The sequence below is a fragment of the Euprymna scolopes genome, chromosome 23, assembly GCF_053919585.1.
Source record: "Euprymna scolopes isolate OS-2025 chromosome 23, ASM5391958v1, whole genome shotgun sequence".
NCBI lineage: Eukaryota > Metazoa > Mollusca > Cephalopoda > Sepiida > Sepiolidae > Euprymna > Euprymna scolopes.
This window is the reverse complement of record NC_136504.1, coordinates 61,136,156-61,154,493: the sequence shown is the minus strand read 5'-3', so window position 1 is coordinate 61,154,493 and position 18,338 is coordinate 61,136,156. Positions and strand designations below refer to the sequence as shown.

General features: G+C 32.7%; 1 protein-coding gene across 3 annotated transcripts in view; it reads left to right on the top strand.

Moving 5' to 3' along the window:
• The window catches only part of LOC145245941 (beta-hexosaminidase-like), a 93,859-nt gene that overhangs the window by 7,409 nt on the left and 68,112 nt on the right, over positions 1 to 18,338 (top strand). For 2 of the 3 annotated variants that reach the window (XM_080107702.1, XM_080107701.1), the window contains exon 2: positions 16,876 to 17,109. In XM_080107702.1, the coding sequence (XP_079963828.1) occupies positions 16,876 to 17,109 (234 nt within the window). Of the gene's footprint in view, positions 1 to 1,528; positions 1,629 to 16,875; positions 17,110 to 18,338 lie in introns of those variants that run through there. The other variant, XM_080107703.1, reaches the window with a different exon arrangement.

Genomic DNA, 18,338 nt, shown 5'->3' with positions numbered 1-18,338 from the left:
GAACAAACCAAATTATGTGTTCATCAACGTTTCATCTTTATTTCGAGACTTCCTTTGGATGACTGAAAATAAGAAAACAAAAACACCAGTACAAATATTTGAAAATTTTTCATGTGCAAAGTGTGACACTGTTCTATTTCAGAAACGGAAAAGGACGTTTGAAATTCAGAAAAGGAGGGGAACCTGCGTTGTTAAAGAGAAGGAGCTTTTTATTAACATCATATAGTCATTAATATGTATTTAAAAGATATGAAAACAGTTAATATTATTTCTGGAAAAATATGTCTATTAAAATTTAAATATAGGTGTGTAACAGAAATGAAATGAGTGTGTTTTTGTTATGTAATTTATTGATTGAGAATATACACAATATAATATATATTATATATATAAGTTTGGGATTCGGTTTCAATTCAAGCTGATGAACTCAAGTCATATATTTTTTATTTTTGAAATTGCAACTTTATATTATATAAAAATCGATACAACATTAACTCTATAATAATACATACACAATCTGTAAGAATTAAAATATCATATTTAAGCGTATTTTACGACCTGGCTACGCCGGGCGTCCCTGCTAGCTTAGATAAATACTTTTGCAGTTTTAACAAAAGAGCTACAATAATATAAGAGTGTCTCCATTTACGCTGAATATCTATAGAATGCCAACATCAATATATTACATATGAATCAGCCCCCTGTGAATTTCCACAGTTCCTGCTAGTTTTTAAATTATTTTTATATCTACAGACACTACTGTTTCATGCTTATGCATTCATCAGTGCATAAAGTAATAATTACTGCTGATTGGGAGATTTGAACCTAGTTACAAAGCCAACCTGAACTTTGGAGGCTAGAATCTTTCCTCCAGGCCACCATGAATGAAAAGAAATTACGTGCTTTTAAATGCTATGTCAGCTCGCATTCACAGTAAACAGTCAAAAAGAGTATTCAACGACCAGAAATCAGAATGTTGTATTTGTGCCAAAATTTCCCACTTTGTTCTCCATTCCCTAAAGAGGACTCAACTTTAATTCCTTAAAGAGACTTTATCGCTATCATATTTTTAAATAGATATTAACAATCATATATATATATATATATATATATATATATATATATATATATATATATATATATACACACACAAATATTTCTGTGTAGACATAAGCATATTATTTCTAGATATTAGAAATTTATTTTATTTCTAAGATAACACACATAGGCGTATGCATACACACGCATGCACGCACACAAATATGTATCTTATCTATATATATATATATATGTATATATATATATATATATATATATATATATATATATATAATGTGTATGTATATATTTATATACATAAATAAACACAGACACACACGCATATACATATAGGAACTACAATACACATATACACATATGCAGACCCAATGCACACATGCACATATATACATTTAATCGTGTGAATAGCATATTTTTTCCCACACTGATTGCATATATATATATATATATATATGTATACAACGTATCAGGAGACTGTCATATTCACGTGATCGCTGACCAACAAGTGTATAGCAATCTCTCCTCCAGTATCCAGACGAAGTGATACTCCAATGAGGATATGTTTCAACGTGAGTATAAATATATATACATGGATACTTATATAATATTATAATGATTTGATTATATATTACAATTATAAGTTGCTTTTAAAATCTATTAAATTGCGTTAATTACGAGTATTGTAATTACTATTTGAAGAGTTTAATCTTCAATATAAAAAAAACTGTGTTTACATAGACAACGTTTTGTGAATATTCACACATTTATATTGCCAATCGGTCTGAAAAATTGGAAATCTTTTAATTTTTAAGCTAAATCACTAACAAACGAATGTAGTGTTTTGCTGTAGGATCGCAGATTTGGTTATTCCCATTTTTTTTTTTTTTTTCAAAATTGAAATTTTCGATTCTACAAATTTAATACCAATATTTATATGCATGAGTAACCTCTTCGAAAAAACTATTTACAACTAGTGTACACCTTCTGTCAAAGATTGTGCAAAAAATTATGCTTCTGCAGTATTCGTATTAATATTGACATAACATCGTAGAATTACCCCAGTAATATATATATATTTTTTTTTTTTCATGCATAAATTATGATTATCATTTTTGGATGACTTAAAGAAAGACAAAACATCTTTGACTTTTTATTTAGAATGAAGGATTTCTTTCTGAATTCATTCCAAACCATGAGGATTGTCTGACTTGCGACTTGCTTTCCAATATGTCTTTCTAATATTTTTTTTTTTGCTACAACTTGAATATGAGTCATATATATATATATTGGTTCGTTCAAAATCGATAAAACCATATTTCTACATTACCAATTTATTTGAAATTTTCAGACAACCCATCTTTCGAGTCGAGGGATGTTTCTATGTTATTAAAATAAATTAACATCGTCACTTATCCTAAATTTAGATTAAATAAAATAAAATATTTTTGTAAGCCGATACTGCGGATCTGTTTTGTTGGTAGAAATGAACTTCCGTTTCAATTCATTTCATACATCACGATTTAACGAAACAAATTAGAAGATTTCATTTTCTGTTTACTCGATAAATAAATAAAAACATAATTCATTTGTTTATCTTCCAAATTTTTTAATTAAAATTTTTTTTCTTTATTATATCAGACAGCAAAAAAACATTGCTCGCTTGCGTTTTGAGTTGAAGCATAAAAGTCGAAATCGTTTTTTTTTTTAACCAGTTGTTTGGATATAAGAAAATATGAACTCTTTTATTATTAGAACTATAAATTGTTAGGTGAAAGTACAGAGTTTTTTTCGAAGAAAATTTACGGATTGGTAACGTGCTTAAATAATATTTGGTGCTAATGCAGAGAGTTATCCGCGCTAATTTTTAAATCGTATTTCCACGTTTAATTAAAGTTTTATTATATGTTTTTTTATTCAATTGTAAGGTTAAAGTACAGATTATGTACAAAACACCCTCCCCTCCCCATGTTAAGAATGGCTTTTTAAATAATAACGTTATTATTTCAGCACGGATCACTCTCTGCATGAGTACCAATTAATGTTTTTTTTTCTTTTTTTACCATAGTTTTTTTTTTGTTTTTGTTTTTAAAGAAAACCTTTTTTAACAAAAATTGAAAGTACACTTTTTTCTTTTTTTTTACAAAAGTTGTTTTTATATAAGAAAATATGAATGCTTTTTCTTTATTAAAGAAATTGGGTACTCATGCACTTATAGATCCGTGTTGAAATAATAACGTTATTATTTAAAAAGCCATTCTTAACACGGGGAGAAGAGGGCGTTTTGTACCTATTCTGTACTTTTAGCCTTACAATTGAATAAAAAAACGGTAAATTTTTAGATTAGGCCCACCTCCACAATTTTCTTTTAAATGACGACTTGTATAGGTTTTTGATTATGCTGAATACGGAAATCGCATTGAATTTTTGCAGAAATAAGTAGTTATCGAGATATAAAAAGTTGTATAATGCATTGTAATCTCTGGCGACCATCTTTTTTATGCGCGTGCATGCGCGTCATAAACAAATTTACACGCGTAACAAAGATCACCGCCAAAGAATACAATGCATAAAACCACTATTTATATCTCGATAATTACTTATTTCTGCAAAATTTCAATGCAATTTCCGTATTCAGCATAGTCGGAAACCAATAAAAGTCGTCATTTAAAAGAAAATTGTGGAGGTGGACCTAATCTAAAAAAATACAAAAAAAAAACATATAAAACTTTAATTAAACTTGAAAATACGATTTAAAAAATAACGCAAATCAGTAAGTGCGTTAACACCCATTAAGCGATTAATGCGACTTTATTTCCAAATAAGCTCCAGCTACAATGTTGAACACGCCGTTCACGTTGTTCTTTTTTTTCAAGTTAAATTCAACTTTCACAATATCTTTTTATTTTTTAATAATTTCATGATATCTTTTTTTAATAATAAATTGTTAGTTGAAAGCGCAGAATAGTTACAAAACACCATCCCCTCTCTATGGTAAGAATGGCTGAAAAAATGAATAAATAAAAATATTAAGTACACATGCAGAGTGATCTGTGCTGAAATAATAACATTATTATTTTAAAAGCCATTCTTAACATGGGGAGGGGAAGGTGTTTTGTACCTATTCTGTACTTTAACCTTACAATTGAATAAAGAAACATATAATAAAACTTTAATTAAACTTGGAAATACGATTTAAAAAATAGTGCAGATCAGTAAGTGCATTAGCACCAGAAATTGTTAGGTGAAATACAGAAAAGTTTCTACCGAGAAAACCGTTATTTTTTTGGCCATTCTTACCAAGGGGAGAGGATGATGGTTTGTCACTATTCTGTGCTTTCAACTAACAATTTATTAAAAAAATAAAATGTAAATTTTCACATTAGGTCCACCTCCACAATTTTTAACATGGGTAGGTTGGGGGGTGTTTATTCTGAAAGCCGTTCTTAACATGGGGAGAATGGTGGTATTTATTCCAAAAGCCGTTTTTTACAGATGAAAGGCAGGTAAAAGGTTAAAACACGTGGTTAGGCATGAGTGTTGTTTATTTATAGTACAGGTTTTTATATCTCGAAAACTACTTGCCTCTGCAAATTTTAAATGAGATTTTCTTATTCAGCATAGTCGAAAATTGTGGAGATGGACCTAATGTAAAAAATACCTCCCCCCTAAAAAAAACATATTGTGAAATTTAAATTTAAGCGCGGTACTAAAAATAAAATTAGACAGAAAAATACTCCCTTTGGGTTTGTATTTGCACAGACTTGAAAAAGTTGTCAACAAAAACAAATATATAACAAGTAAATATTTTCAAAGGCAAGATAAGTTACTTTTCTACCTAATTGGATAATTTTTAATGTTTTTATTGGGTTTGTACTACTGTACATATAGATTCGAAAAAGTTGTCAAAAAATAAGTCTATAATAAATATTATTAAAGGCAAGATATGTTACTTTCTTACCAAAATGGATAATTTTTAGTTTTTTTTAATGTAAAATGTTTATTTGGCTCGAAAAACACAGCGTTTACTGCTATATTTGAAAATTACAAATAGCGGCAGACTCTGTCTTAAACACGGTAAGTTTGGGAAAATGAGTTAAAACTAAAAAACTATACAAAATACTGTTGAAAACCACTGAATACATGTCTGTCTATGTCACGATAACATATATTGAGTGAGTTCCTGATGTTATGCAATGGGTGGTATTATGACGTATGTATTATTCATTGGTGTTGACTGTTCGTATTAGGAAGAGTCTTAGATAGGGTCTTAGTAGAGAGTCTTAGTGTTCATGTTGTGAGATGCTCATATTATATTCATTGTGAGTGTTCATATTGTTGAGAGATGGAGACATTGGTGAGATATAGAGATAGGGTACATATAAAGAGAGAGAGAGAGACACTTCTGTATATATATAATAGACAGTGTACATGTTACTACAAGAGAACCAAGCCTGTAATTCAACTAGAAGTGATTTTTGAATATCTTGATAGATAGACCGAGAGATAGTGCGTTTGACATTTACGTTGACAGTTGTACATTTTTATAAACACAAAGTTCATATCATTTACCTTTGTTTTGGTGATGATGATTTTCACAAAGTTCTTATAATATAAATGGACAATACCTTTTCTGTTGAATAACAACACGAAGACGCAGATGCAAAACGACATGATGATACGTTTATTTCTTCTTCAACGAGTCGGACATGATTTTGTATTTGGCTTGTAGGAGGGGGCGCGGTGGATACTAGAAAGCTGATTGGCCGACTAGAAATCCTCAAAAAAATATATAAAAACAAGAAGCAACGACAGAATTCGCGCATAAGCCTGACGAATCCTATAGTTGGATGAAACGCAGAATATTCAGTGCAGCTTAATCGCCATATATATTTTATAAATTACTAACTAGCTCTACCTACGTATTGAGCACTTTTGAAGTAAATACTTAAAGTTTACGCATAAATCTATACTTTCGTATATTAAATTTATGTGAATAAATGAAGTAGTTATATATATATATATATATATATATATATATATATATATATATATATATATATATATATATATATATAAAAAGAAGAATACTATTTAAGACTGTAAATTGTACTTACAAGAATTGATTGTTCAACAGGATATTCAAATAAGAAACATTTCTTATTTGAGTATCCTGTCCAACAATAAATTTATAGAAATATTATTTAGTCTTGAATCGTGTTCTTCTATGACAAGCTTTATTCTCTATTTTAATATTTATATTCGTCTGAAGTTTACAGAAGCTTTTGGCTTGTAAACTTAATTTTTACTTTTCTTGATTTATACACACACACACACACACACACACACACACACACACACACACACACACACACACATATATATATATAATTATCTAAATTTCATTAAAAAAATATATAATTTTTCAAAATAAGAATTTATTATTTGGAAAAATAATACAATTCAGATTTTTTTCCTTAACCCATGGATTTAAGATGTAGGCTCATCTCCTCAGAGGAAAAGTCATTAGCAAATATTAAATCTAATTCTAAAAAATCCGTGGGTTAAGGAAAAAAACTCTTAATCGTATTCTTTGACCAAATAATAAATTCCCATTTTGAAAAATTATATATTTATGAATGAAATTTAAATAAAAAATCTATAAATTCCATTTGCTCTATCAAGTATATTGAGCTATTCTCTTTTTGGCTGGGATCATCTGGTATAGTATTACCCCCTAAAGATATTTTGTAAGATTGGATACCACAGAATTCATTAATCTGTGCTCTTATTCGCCTTAAGTCTCTGATATATATATATATATATGAGTCACCACTTATCAAGGCCCGGAGGCCACTCAAGGATAAGGTTAGTAGTCAATGGGATAATATTGTAGTAATCGTTAGTAGTATAAATTTGGTAAGTTGGATTACTTAAGGGAATGGTTCATCAAGAACTTGTTTATGTTGGACGAAGATGACCAAATTGCAGTCAGCTGAAAAGCAGGCAAACGGACGAGTGTTCCACAGAAAGAGAGTTCCTAAGAAAGAAGCTTTGTTCATCGAATTTACCTTTAGGTTTAGGCACAGACAGTGGCATAGCATCAGTTTTTGCCACTCGGGGCGGTCATAAATTTTGCCGCCTCCTCCCCTTCCCGTGGGCATATAATTACTTGTTTAGCCCCTCCCCGCTGGCATATAATTACATGTCTTGCCTCCTTCCACTGACATATGATTACCTATTTTGCCTCCCCCCTTCGCTAACATATGATTACCTATTTTGCCGCCACCCCCGCCACTGCTGGCATATGACAACCTGTTAAAACTTTCAAAATTCCAAAAAGCCTTCAAAATATTTATTTTCATTGAACTAATGTTTACACAATTCCCTTTAGATAAATGTTTACACAATTCCCTTTAGATAAATGTTTACACAATTCCCCATTTTTAGATTTTAATTTAATTTAACAATTTCTTTTCAATAATTTGAATAATAATAAGTATGTAAACATTACTCTGAAGAGAATTATGTAAAAGTTAATATGAAACAAAAGAAACAAAATTGTTTTTTTTTAAACAAAAACGTATAATTCAAATAAAAAAATTTTTTAATTAAATTAATTGGCTACACAAACAAATATAATAATAAATTTAAATGAGAACATTTGGACACCTGAAAATATTATGAAATGATAAAATTATTTTTATTTACTTTTTGTTGTTGTTAAAGTCCGAATTTCGCCAAATGACATGGCTGTATCAAAGAGAGGAGAGTCCGGTGCAGTTTTCTTTTCTTTTTATCCATTAATAGTCGAGCCTCTTGAAGAGAAAAAAAAAAACGTCTTGTATCGGCGCTTTTTGAAATCCTTATGTGCAATTGCTCGGTTTAAGCGCAAAATTTAAGAAATAGAAAGTCACACATTTTAGAAAACATTTTCTTTATAAAATTAAATGAGAATATTTGAAAACATGAAAAGGTTAAGAAATGGTAAAATCATTTATATTTACTTTTCTGTTGTTATTCCTGAATTTTCACAAAAAGCATGGCTGTATCAAGGAGAGGATAGTCCGATGTAGTTTTCTTTTCTTTTTCTTCATAATGTTATTAACAGGTCGAGCCTCCCGAAAAGAAAAAAACGTCTTGTATCCGTGTTTTTTTTAAATCCGTGTCTGTAATCACTCGGTTTAAGTGTGAACTTTAAAAAATTGTTGTTGTTAATGATGTTTCAATCTTTTCAAAAATAGTTAAATTTTTTTTTTAAATAGATGTATTTATGAATTGAAAATAAGGCTATAAATTTATTTTTTGTGAGAGAACTATCGCAAGGCATCAAGTCGGTTGAATTTGTGCTTTTTTTCGGCAAAGTTATCAATAACTTGATCAAAATTCACTCTACCGACAAGTTCCCTCTCTATGTAGAGGATTGCCAAGTTTGTAAGCCTTGTCTGGCTCATTTTTGATCGAAGGTAGTTTTTTATGAGCTTCAGTTTCGAGAAAGATCGCTCACAGCTGGCAACGCTAATAGCTCGGGTAAGGAAAATACACAGCAAGATCGCAATATTAGGGACAGAATCCCCAAGGTGGTATCTCTGTATAAAGTTCAAAAGGTCAATTGATTTTGTCTTTTCCTGATGCTTTCACAAAATACTGTAATCTCTTCCTTTCGGCAAAGAATTTATCTTTATATCTTCGTCAACTCCACAAGTTGACAAACTAATTATCATCAGGCAGATTTGACGGTGTAAAAAAAGCTTATTTACTTGCAAGATTATGAACTTGTTGAAATCTGCAAGATATTTCTTCAGTCAACCTGTCTATGACAGACAGCTTTTCTCCTCTCAACTCAGTATCAAACCCCAGTGCTGCATCAGTCAATCGTTCATTTCTTTTTGTGGATACGCTTATCCCCATTTCAGAGCAAAGTTTTTTGGACTCGTCTATTGCAGTATCCACCATCTTTTCTCTATTCTGAAGAAGGCAATCTCGCAACGCCTGACAGAACTTTGTTGCAGATTCAGCCCCTTTTCTTGAAGATACTTCTGGGCGAATAGTTTTTCAAAGGCTCAGAAATAAAAAAATAAAAAAACGGAAACGACAATACCGAGTTCATAATTAAAGATGCATCTGATCTTGTGGTTGCATTTTCTCCTTCTCTGTGAGCTGTTCCAGGGCAATGACGACTTCCAATAATTTTTTTACCACAACATTTACTCGACTACTCTATCTAGTTTCCACAGTCCGCTGGATACTTAGACAGGTCAACTGAATCAAGACATCCAATCGATGTGTAGATGCAGAAAAGAACAAGAATAATCGGTCCAATATGTAAAAAAAAATGTAACAGAGTGAACTGCTACAGAAGCGGCATGTACACAAGCCAGATTTAATGAATGATTAGTGCATGGCATAAATAGAGCTTTTGTGTTGATTTCGGAGATTTATTTATGCAGACCCGATCAGTGGCCTGCCATAATAGCAGCATTGTCAAATGCCTGGCCAATACAGTCACCAATCTGAATCCCATCATTCTCCAATTCTCTCAAAATCAGTTTAGAAATGTCCTCCACGCCTTTTTACCTTTTGTCTCGATTTTTTTTTTTTTTTTTAGATGGAAGTCACCACTTATCAAGGTTCGGAGGCCACTCGGGGATAAGGGTTATTGCGTGTACAGTAACCAATGGGACACAGAGAAACGTCTCCGCCACTGTCACTTTATTTTCGTCAATTTTTATGTAGCGCATACCGCACTCACCTGGTCCTTGTAAGATACATCAGGAGTACTATAAAAAAATATGCAAAAATATTTGCTTTCCTTGATCTGATCGATGATTTTCTTTCTCACCTGCTTTGCCAAAATGCTCACAAATTCATTTTGAATTTCTGGTGACGGATAAGAAGTAGTGAGTTTCTTTCTCAGGTTAACTTTCACCAAATGTTTACGGAGCACAGTCATACTTCGCCAATAAATTTACCAAATCTGAAAAAGTCATTTGTTTTCTTTCATCATTATGGATCTCTTCCCGGTGACCCTGCTTGGCGAGAAACCTGATGATGTTCAGCAGTCTCGCTAGAACTTTCCAGCACTTCTTAGTTTCCTTCTCAATAAAATGTTGCTCTACTTTGTCAAATACCTTTCCTTCAGCAAGTCGAATCTCTAGATCCTTCGAGTTGAGAAACGCTTGAGCAATATTAATTGGACGTAAAATGATTTTTTATAACACTAACAAAAAAATTTTTTTTCCTCATGGAAATAAATTACGCATAGTTTTACAACCTTGCCAGTCAGTTAATGAACATTTCTACAATGTTAGTGTAGCCTGGAAATGATGATTATTCATCGTTTTAAGTTAAATTAATGTACGAAAGTTTAAATTTAAAAACAATTGTTTGTGCTTTTTTCCAGCAAGATTTTCTAGGTATCCATATGCAATCGCATAAAACAAAATGAAAGTCGAATAAAACATAGGAAAATATCATTTTTAGCCAAGCGTGTTAGTCTAAAATTCTTACAATATTAGTAAAAAGTATTTCTATTATAATTATCTATATCTTGTATTTTGTTTCGTTTTTTTATTTTTTATTTTTTTGCATTAAAACAAATCATTCTATGACATATTTATGACATTGTCAGTAGTAATAACCAAGCAAATATTTATGATTAGGGTAAACACATGAACATTTTTTGTAGAGAGAACGTATAGAATAGTTAAGAATATATTCACATCCGTTCTTAACTTAAGAATTTGTTTCTATATAGTAACTATGTTATTTAGAAACTCATGTTTAAAATGGAGAGGGAACTTTGTTAACTATTCTGTTCCTATACAGTTTTATTTTGCATAACAATCGTTAATTATTTTCAATTGTTTATGAAATATTCAAATAGCATTTTGCAAACTAATGACAATGTTTTGACAGAAAAATGCATTTTTAGTTGTTTCATCATTTTCAATCCATTAAAAGGAAAACATTCGAGAAAAATATTGAGAACCCCTCCCCCCACCGTATATTTAATACACGTCCCTCCCACACACACATACACTAAGCGCATTTTTTTGTTTCCGAAAATATAAGCAGACATGAGAAGGATTTAGAGTAATTTAAAAAAAAGACAAAAACAAACCACTAATTAAATATTTAGAAATATAAAAGAATCGGAATCGGGAATCGTATCACATCAGGAATTTAAGACAGAATCGGTAATTGAATCGGAATCAGGGAAAAATTTGGAATCGTCCCCTCACTAGTATATACACATATATATATATATATATATATATATATATATATATATATATATATATATATAATAAATTCCACAGCCAAACAACGTCGCAGCCCACAAAAGCCATGACAGTCAACGAACCGGAAGTCCAAGACTCGAGTTTCGCCCTTATTTGGGCTCATCAGTTAGACACATCTGAACTCAGGATTCGAAACCCGAGCCTCTTGCATGCGAAGCAAGCACTCTATCAAGTGAGGAAATGCCCCACACACAAGAATTTCTATTAACCAACATAAATCAAGCAAACCGTGCTGAAATCCGACTGTGAAATGAACCTACTTTGTCTCGACAAGGGATGCGGTCATCCAACCAGCTAATAACCCCAAGCCGATGTCTCACAAGTAGGAGTTTTAACTCGAAAGGACGATGCCATCCAGCAATGCTAACCAAGCGAGCAACTTATGATATGATTTTCAGAATGTGAGATATTGTATATAATAAATTCCACAGCCAAACAATGTCGCAGTCCACAAGAGCCATGACAGTCAACATATATATATGTGTGTGTGTGTGTGTGTGTGTGTGTGTGTGTGTGTGTGTGTGTGTGCATATATACATATATACCCCTAGCGGGATCAGACAAAAGGACACCGGACAAAACCCACCAGCTAATTAAAGCAAAATAGATAAAATCACAAATGAAATCGGTCTTGGATATGACCTTAAACTATATCCAATAGTAAGGCCCCAGCTTGCGGGCTGTGAGGAGTGTGGAGCCACCCCTTAATTGCAATTACTCCCAGGTCCACTCTAACCCGGAGTGGTAGTATCTGTTAGGGCCCCAACTATGCGCTAAATAGAAACTGATTTGACAAAAAAAAAAAAAAAGCAAATATATTCTATTAAAAACTTTTTCTTCAAAATCACTGGATTCGGCATTAAATGACCTGAAAAGGGTTGATATGCCGTAAAACAAAAACAACTAACCAACTAAATGAATCAAAAACATTTACAATCACTTTTTATATTTTCATTTTAATTTAATTAAATTTAGGAAAATTACTAACTGCAGTTTGACTTATTGCTGGCTATCTTCCTCTTGCTTGTTGCTGGATCTCAACATTTTAAACTGAGGGAGAAACTTAGCTGCTGGACAAAGGTAAAACTCTGTAATAACATCTTTGTACAGATACTCCCTCAGACCTTTGTCTACAAAAAAAGAAAAAGTCCTGTGGTGATGAAAAAGTTGTGACCATTGTAGGCCTGACAAGCTGGAAACATGTAGTAACTGATCTGTACACAGGCGACAAAAGGCCTATCTTAACATCGCTTTTCAAAACAATACTTAGGTAGTTGTGTGCTCGATGGAGCTTTTTGTGACTAAGCAGCCTTTTCAGGATAGCGTTGCTCACCCAAGAATTTGAGAGGGAACAAGAAAATGTGTCCTAAACAAAGTTACCTCTGACCTGTTGGTCAGCCATCTGCGGCTGACAGCTCTCCATATTAGCAGGAACAGAAACAGAAAATATTATGCAAAACGACACTTACTTCAGCTCTGTTGTTGGAATGTGAGAACACTTATTGACAATGGTAAAAGACTAGAACAGAAGACTGTAATTTTAGCTAAGGAATTGCAAAGATACAATGGAGGTGTCAATGTACATTGTGTAGTCCACTCTTTGATACTGTCTGTATTGCAGGGTTTCCCGGTTGCCCAAGACTGGATAGATGCCATTCTGATTTTCTTGTACAAAGAAAAGAGTGCAAGGCCTGTTTGTGGACATTATCGAGGTATCTTGCTGCTGACTGCAGTTGAAAGGTATTTGCACGGCTCTTACTAAACTGATTGGAGAAGTATATCTGTCCTGATATCCTTCCAGAGTCCCAGTCTGGTTTTAGAGGTGGATGAAGGACCGTGGATATGGTGTTTTCTGCTATACAGCTTTTAGAAAAGTGTATTGAGCAGCATATACCTCTTTACCAGGTGTTTGTGGACTTAACCAAGGCATTTGACACAGTCAACCATGAGGCTTTCTGGGAAGTTTTGGGAAAATTTGGCTGTAAACCTACTTTGACGAAAAAGTTCAAGCAACTTCATCATAATATGAAGGGTCGTGTCGAATTTAATGGTGGCTACCAGAAGAATTCCCCATTGATAATGGAGTGAAACAGGGTGATATAGTTGCACCAATATTGCTGTTGCTCTATGTCACTGCTCGGGTATGGTTTCCGTGACTGCGATATGGGTGTTTATATTAGATTCCGAATGACTGGAAAAGTGTTCAACCTCAGAAGATTCCAAGCCAAAAGACTTGTTAGTGATGGGTTTGTTAGGGAGCTGCTGTATGCTGATGACCCTGGCCTGGTGACACACTCCCCAGTTGATATACAATTATTAATGGATCTCTTCACGAATGGTTGTACCTATTTTGGAGTGACAACTAGCATTAAGAAGTTTGTCCCTGATACATATGTCTTAAATAAGGCCAAAACAACCAGCATTGCTACCATTGTTATTAAGAACCAGATGCATTGGGCGGGTCATCTTGTCCAGCTTGATGACTATCGACTCACAAAACAATTGTTTTATGGTGAGCTCCTTCTTGACAAAAGACCCCAGCACAAGTTCAAAAAACGTTTTCGTGATAGCATCAAGGAGAGTCTGGTGAGCTTTCATGTTCCTGTTGACTGTTGGGAGTCCCTAGCGTATGATTGCAAGCAATGAGGGGCACTGATATAAAGGGGCGCAGAACAATTTGAAGAAGCCAAGATAGATCAAGTGAAGTTCAAGAGAGCTTGTAGGAAACACCAAACTTTGCTGCCACATCATGGAGATCGTTGGATCTGTGAGATGTGTGACTGGCTCTGTTGTCCAAGGCGGGTCTCATTAATCACATGAAAGTGTATGATGATACGGGTTCTGTTGCTGTTGATTTCATCCAAACCAATCTAGTGCCTTTATCGCAGAACTATCGTAACCACTACTACTTAAATTGCAAGGAAGGGGTCTAATTTTAAAATTTCCTAATTGATATTAAAGTTTATATTTCTATATTTTTTTCCTATATAGATAATGTGTTATATTTCTCTTAGCCTGTCTGTCAGAATGTCTGTCTGTCTGTCTATTATCCTTTTTCTCGGAAAGTACTAGCTGAAATTTTGTGTGAACTTTTGTTATGATAAGGTGCAGCAAACAAAGTATTATAGTATCTGCTCGATGCACAGTTACAGATTAATAGTGATTAGTATTTAAGTTCCACTCTTTCTCAGAAACTAATGGGCAGGTCTGACTGAAATTTTGTATCGATCATATTTTATGATAAGGTACAGCGAACTAAGTATTATGGTATCTGGTCGATACACTGTTAGGGATTTATATGGATTGATAGAGATTAGTATTTAATGTAAAAATGAGCACAAATTTAATCATATTCAACCATCAAATTGGCATAAAGCACTAATTCTAAGGCAACAGGTTCTAATTTTTGCCAGTTTTATCGGGCTAAAAAGTTTACTGTGTTGCTATTTTTGTATATTTACTATTGAATGTCATAATGTGATGATTTTATCTACACGATTAATTACACAAAACTAAACAAAATGGATGAGTCAAAGAGTGAAACAAAAATGAAAGTAAGAATATTCCTGGGCACCGCTGGGTAAGATATATCTAGTTAGGTATATAAAAGAAGATGCTTCTGTATACCTTCTACAGTAGATTCTATCTCATTGAACCACTGTTCTTCAATGTCAATGTTTATTTGTTATTTATCTTTATAGAAATAGGTATACGGTTATACTAATAGAAATAGGTATTAAAGCATATGATTGGTTGACAAAAAAAGGAATAGGCAGAGAACATATTACTAAGGCAGTGGGTTTTATGCTGTCAATACCTCAGCTCGAATTTCATGTAAGTCTAGAGAATGTTTTTTTATTTATGTTGTATAAATTTAAAGAAATTAGCATGACATGATATCCAAAAACATTATATAAATATTTTTTAACTAAATCACATTTTTTTTTTCATAATTCGTAAAAAAATGTAAACGTAAAGGGCATTTAGCATTAGTTCAAATTATTATGCTTAAGAATATGATTTCTCATGTTTTTTTACCAATAAAAACGATACGTAAAATCATTCATCGTACTTACTTTCTCATGCAAATACTAAGTAGATTATTTTTTCCCCCGCGAAACTTCACAAATGTTTTTCTTCATACTAGCTATAACATGATAGAAGCTAGATAAACATAGAACTTGTGGTGGTGGCGACAACAATGATGACGATGATGATGGTGATTTATATCTCTTTACAAATATTAAAATAAACATAATACCAAGCCTCATATCTAGAATCCTTATTCCAATTTTGATGAAAATCCGTTACATTGTTTTGATTTTAGAAAATGTCTAAAATTTAAGGCATTAAAGCTTAAGGGAGCTTTAAGAAGAAAATGAAATTCAGGGAATCTTGCTTATTTGGTGTGCAATTGATCCGGATCAAATTCAATGCGAGTATTAGATATTTAAATTTTCAAATGAAAAGTTATACACATATGCATCCCCGCTAAAACTACTGTAGAATCCCCCCCCCAACGAAATTAAAATTTAGTGAGTCTTTAATAATCGATGTGGAATACCTAAATTATTTTTTTTAATTTTAGAAAAATTAGAAGTATCAGAATTTTCATCCAATGCTTTCACTCCTTTCTACATTTATTTCACAAAACTAAATTAAGCTAAATATAGCCCACATTATCACCCCTTAACGTTTAGCAGCTGTATTCCAAATTCCAAACATGATCAGTTAATCAGTCTAGAGGTAAATCCTGTCCATACAAATCTATAGAAATATAGACATACCAAACGTCACATACTTTTGTTGTGTCTGCTTAAAGTTTTAAACAACTCAATTAGATCAACCCGCTTTGTGAGTTTGAAAAGTATTGCTATATAGCCGTATTTCTTCAATCTCTCTTAATTTTACCATTCCTTTCAATTGATCAGTGTGGTTCTGGTCGCTTGTCCTTTTAAGGGTCACATGGATTGGTCAAATGGTATACTCAACCACTGCTCTCTTAAAGATCTCACAAGTCAGTCTATATAAACCTTAATACTTAAGGCTCTGGCCTCTTTTTTACCATTTCCAGTGCTACAATTGAAGTCCGGTAACGGTTGACTCCATTACAGCAAAATTCTCAAATGGCAGTCGCAAAGAGACAGCAACCATTCCAATCAAATTGCACGTACCTGTTACCAGAACACTTTCTCACATCATGCAAATGCACGTGTTTACAAGCACCCCCCCCCCCACGACTTATTCTGTGTGTTTACTTTTTACTCTCTATATCATTCTTTATTAATTGCCTATATAAAATTTAATTGCCTATATAAAACTGTTCAATTAATATACACGGCTGTTGTTCTGTTTCTTTAAAAGCTGTCGTTCGCTCTCAATCAAACTTCAAGTATAATTCGTATTTTCGTATCAGGTGAGAATTGAACTTTCTTTTAGAGATGCAGATGATTAATTTCACAAAATATTTGATATTTTACTGAATTTTTTTTTTTTTTTTTTTTTTCCTCGACAGATATTTTGCTATTCTTGCTTCTTGGCTTGGTGGGCAGCGCATCTTTAGACCCCAATGTAATGTGCCAAAATATAGTCGGTTTCATCCGCAACGAAAACGATTGTCAGAAATGGTACCGATGCAATGGCGGAGAGAAAACTGACATGCCGCCTTGTGAATCGGGTTTTGTTTTCAGCATTAAAGCTTTAAGCTGTGTGCCCGTTACACACAAATGGAACGATTGTCCTAAACCAGGTAAGTAGGGTTTATTCATTTATTAATTATCAAGGTCAAGAGCCACTCAAGGATAAAGATGGATGTGACAGAATTATTGTAGCTAAGAGATGAATAACACAATGGGAGTACTAACATTAATCAAAGGTATGAACTGTGCTCGATTTTTTTTATGAAGGGGTTTATGATAATTTGTTTACATTTGATTTGAAGATGACCAATCAACTGGGAAACAGTTTCGCGGTAATGTATTCCACAGGCTGAAATCTTTCACAAAGAAACTTTTTCCATGGAAATTCCGCCTGACACTAGGAACATGGAAAGAAAAGGAAAAGTCATTTCCCCTTCTAATATGGAGACGAGTTCTTGCTGTGAATGTATTATAAGAACGAACCAGAAATTTGTGCTTAGTCGTTATAAACGATAGAGTAGAGAGAGACTAGCAACGTCTCCTTTGTGAGGAAGAGGTTTTACGGAAGAGAAGAGATGATCCCGACCACTAAATTTCAAAGTCAATTTTATACTCTTGTCAAGACAGAAAGAATATTCAACATTACCCCTGGTAATATATATATATATATATATATATATATATATATATATATATATATATATAAGAATTATTTGCAAAAAAAAAATAATACAAAAATGAACAATCTTTACAAGTTAGACACAAGGTCATTAAAACTGTTAAGAGTGGGTAGCTGTTAGTCTATCCTACTCTAGATGCATTTCGACCCATTTGTTCAACTATTGTTCCTTTCATTCTTTCACCATTTGCCCATCACTTTCACCTCAGTGGTCACCAAAATACCACATTTACCATATGGAATTTCTCTGCTTAAAATATCCACAATAGTTTTTAATTGAAATTTTGTTTACGAAAAATATTTAAAAACTTCATGAAAAATCATAAAATGACAAATGCAAAAATAAAGAAATAAAATAGAATCAGAGTAAGTTTAGTAAGACCCTCCCACCCATTTCTAAGGGTAGACCACCCACATTTTTTTAGTTTGTTTTGAACCGAAAACATATATGGCGATCTCTAAGTCAGCATGTGATTAAAGTGAGATTAAAAGGAATGGGGTACATGAGTAAAGAAAAATTGTGTGCATATATATAAGCATCGTTAAGCCTGATCAATACTAAAGTCGGTGGCTATTTGAGAATACTAGGTGCTGTATCCGCTCCCCACTTATTTCAGCATTATTCCCAGTTGTCCTAGGCTTCTTGCCACTGGAATCTGT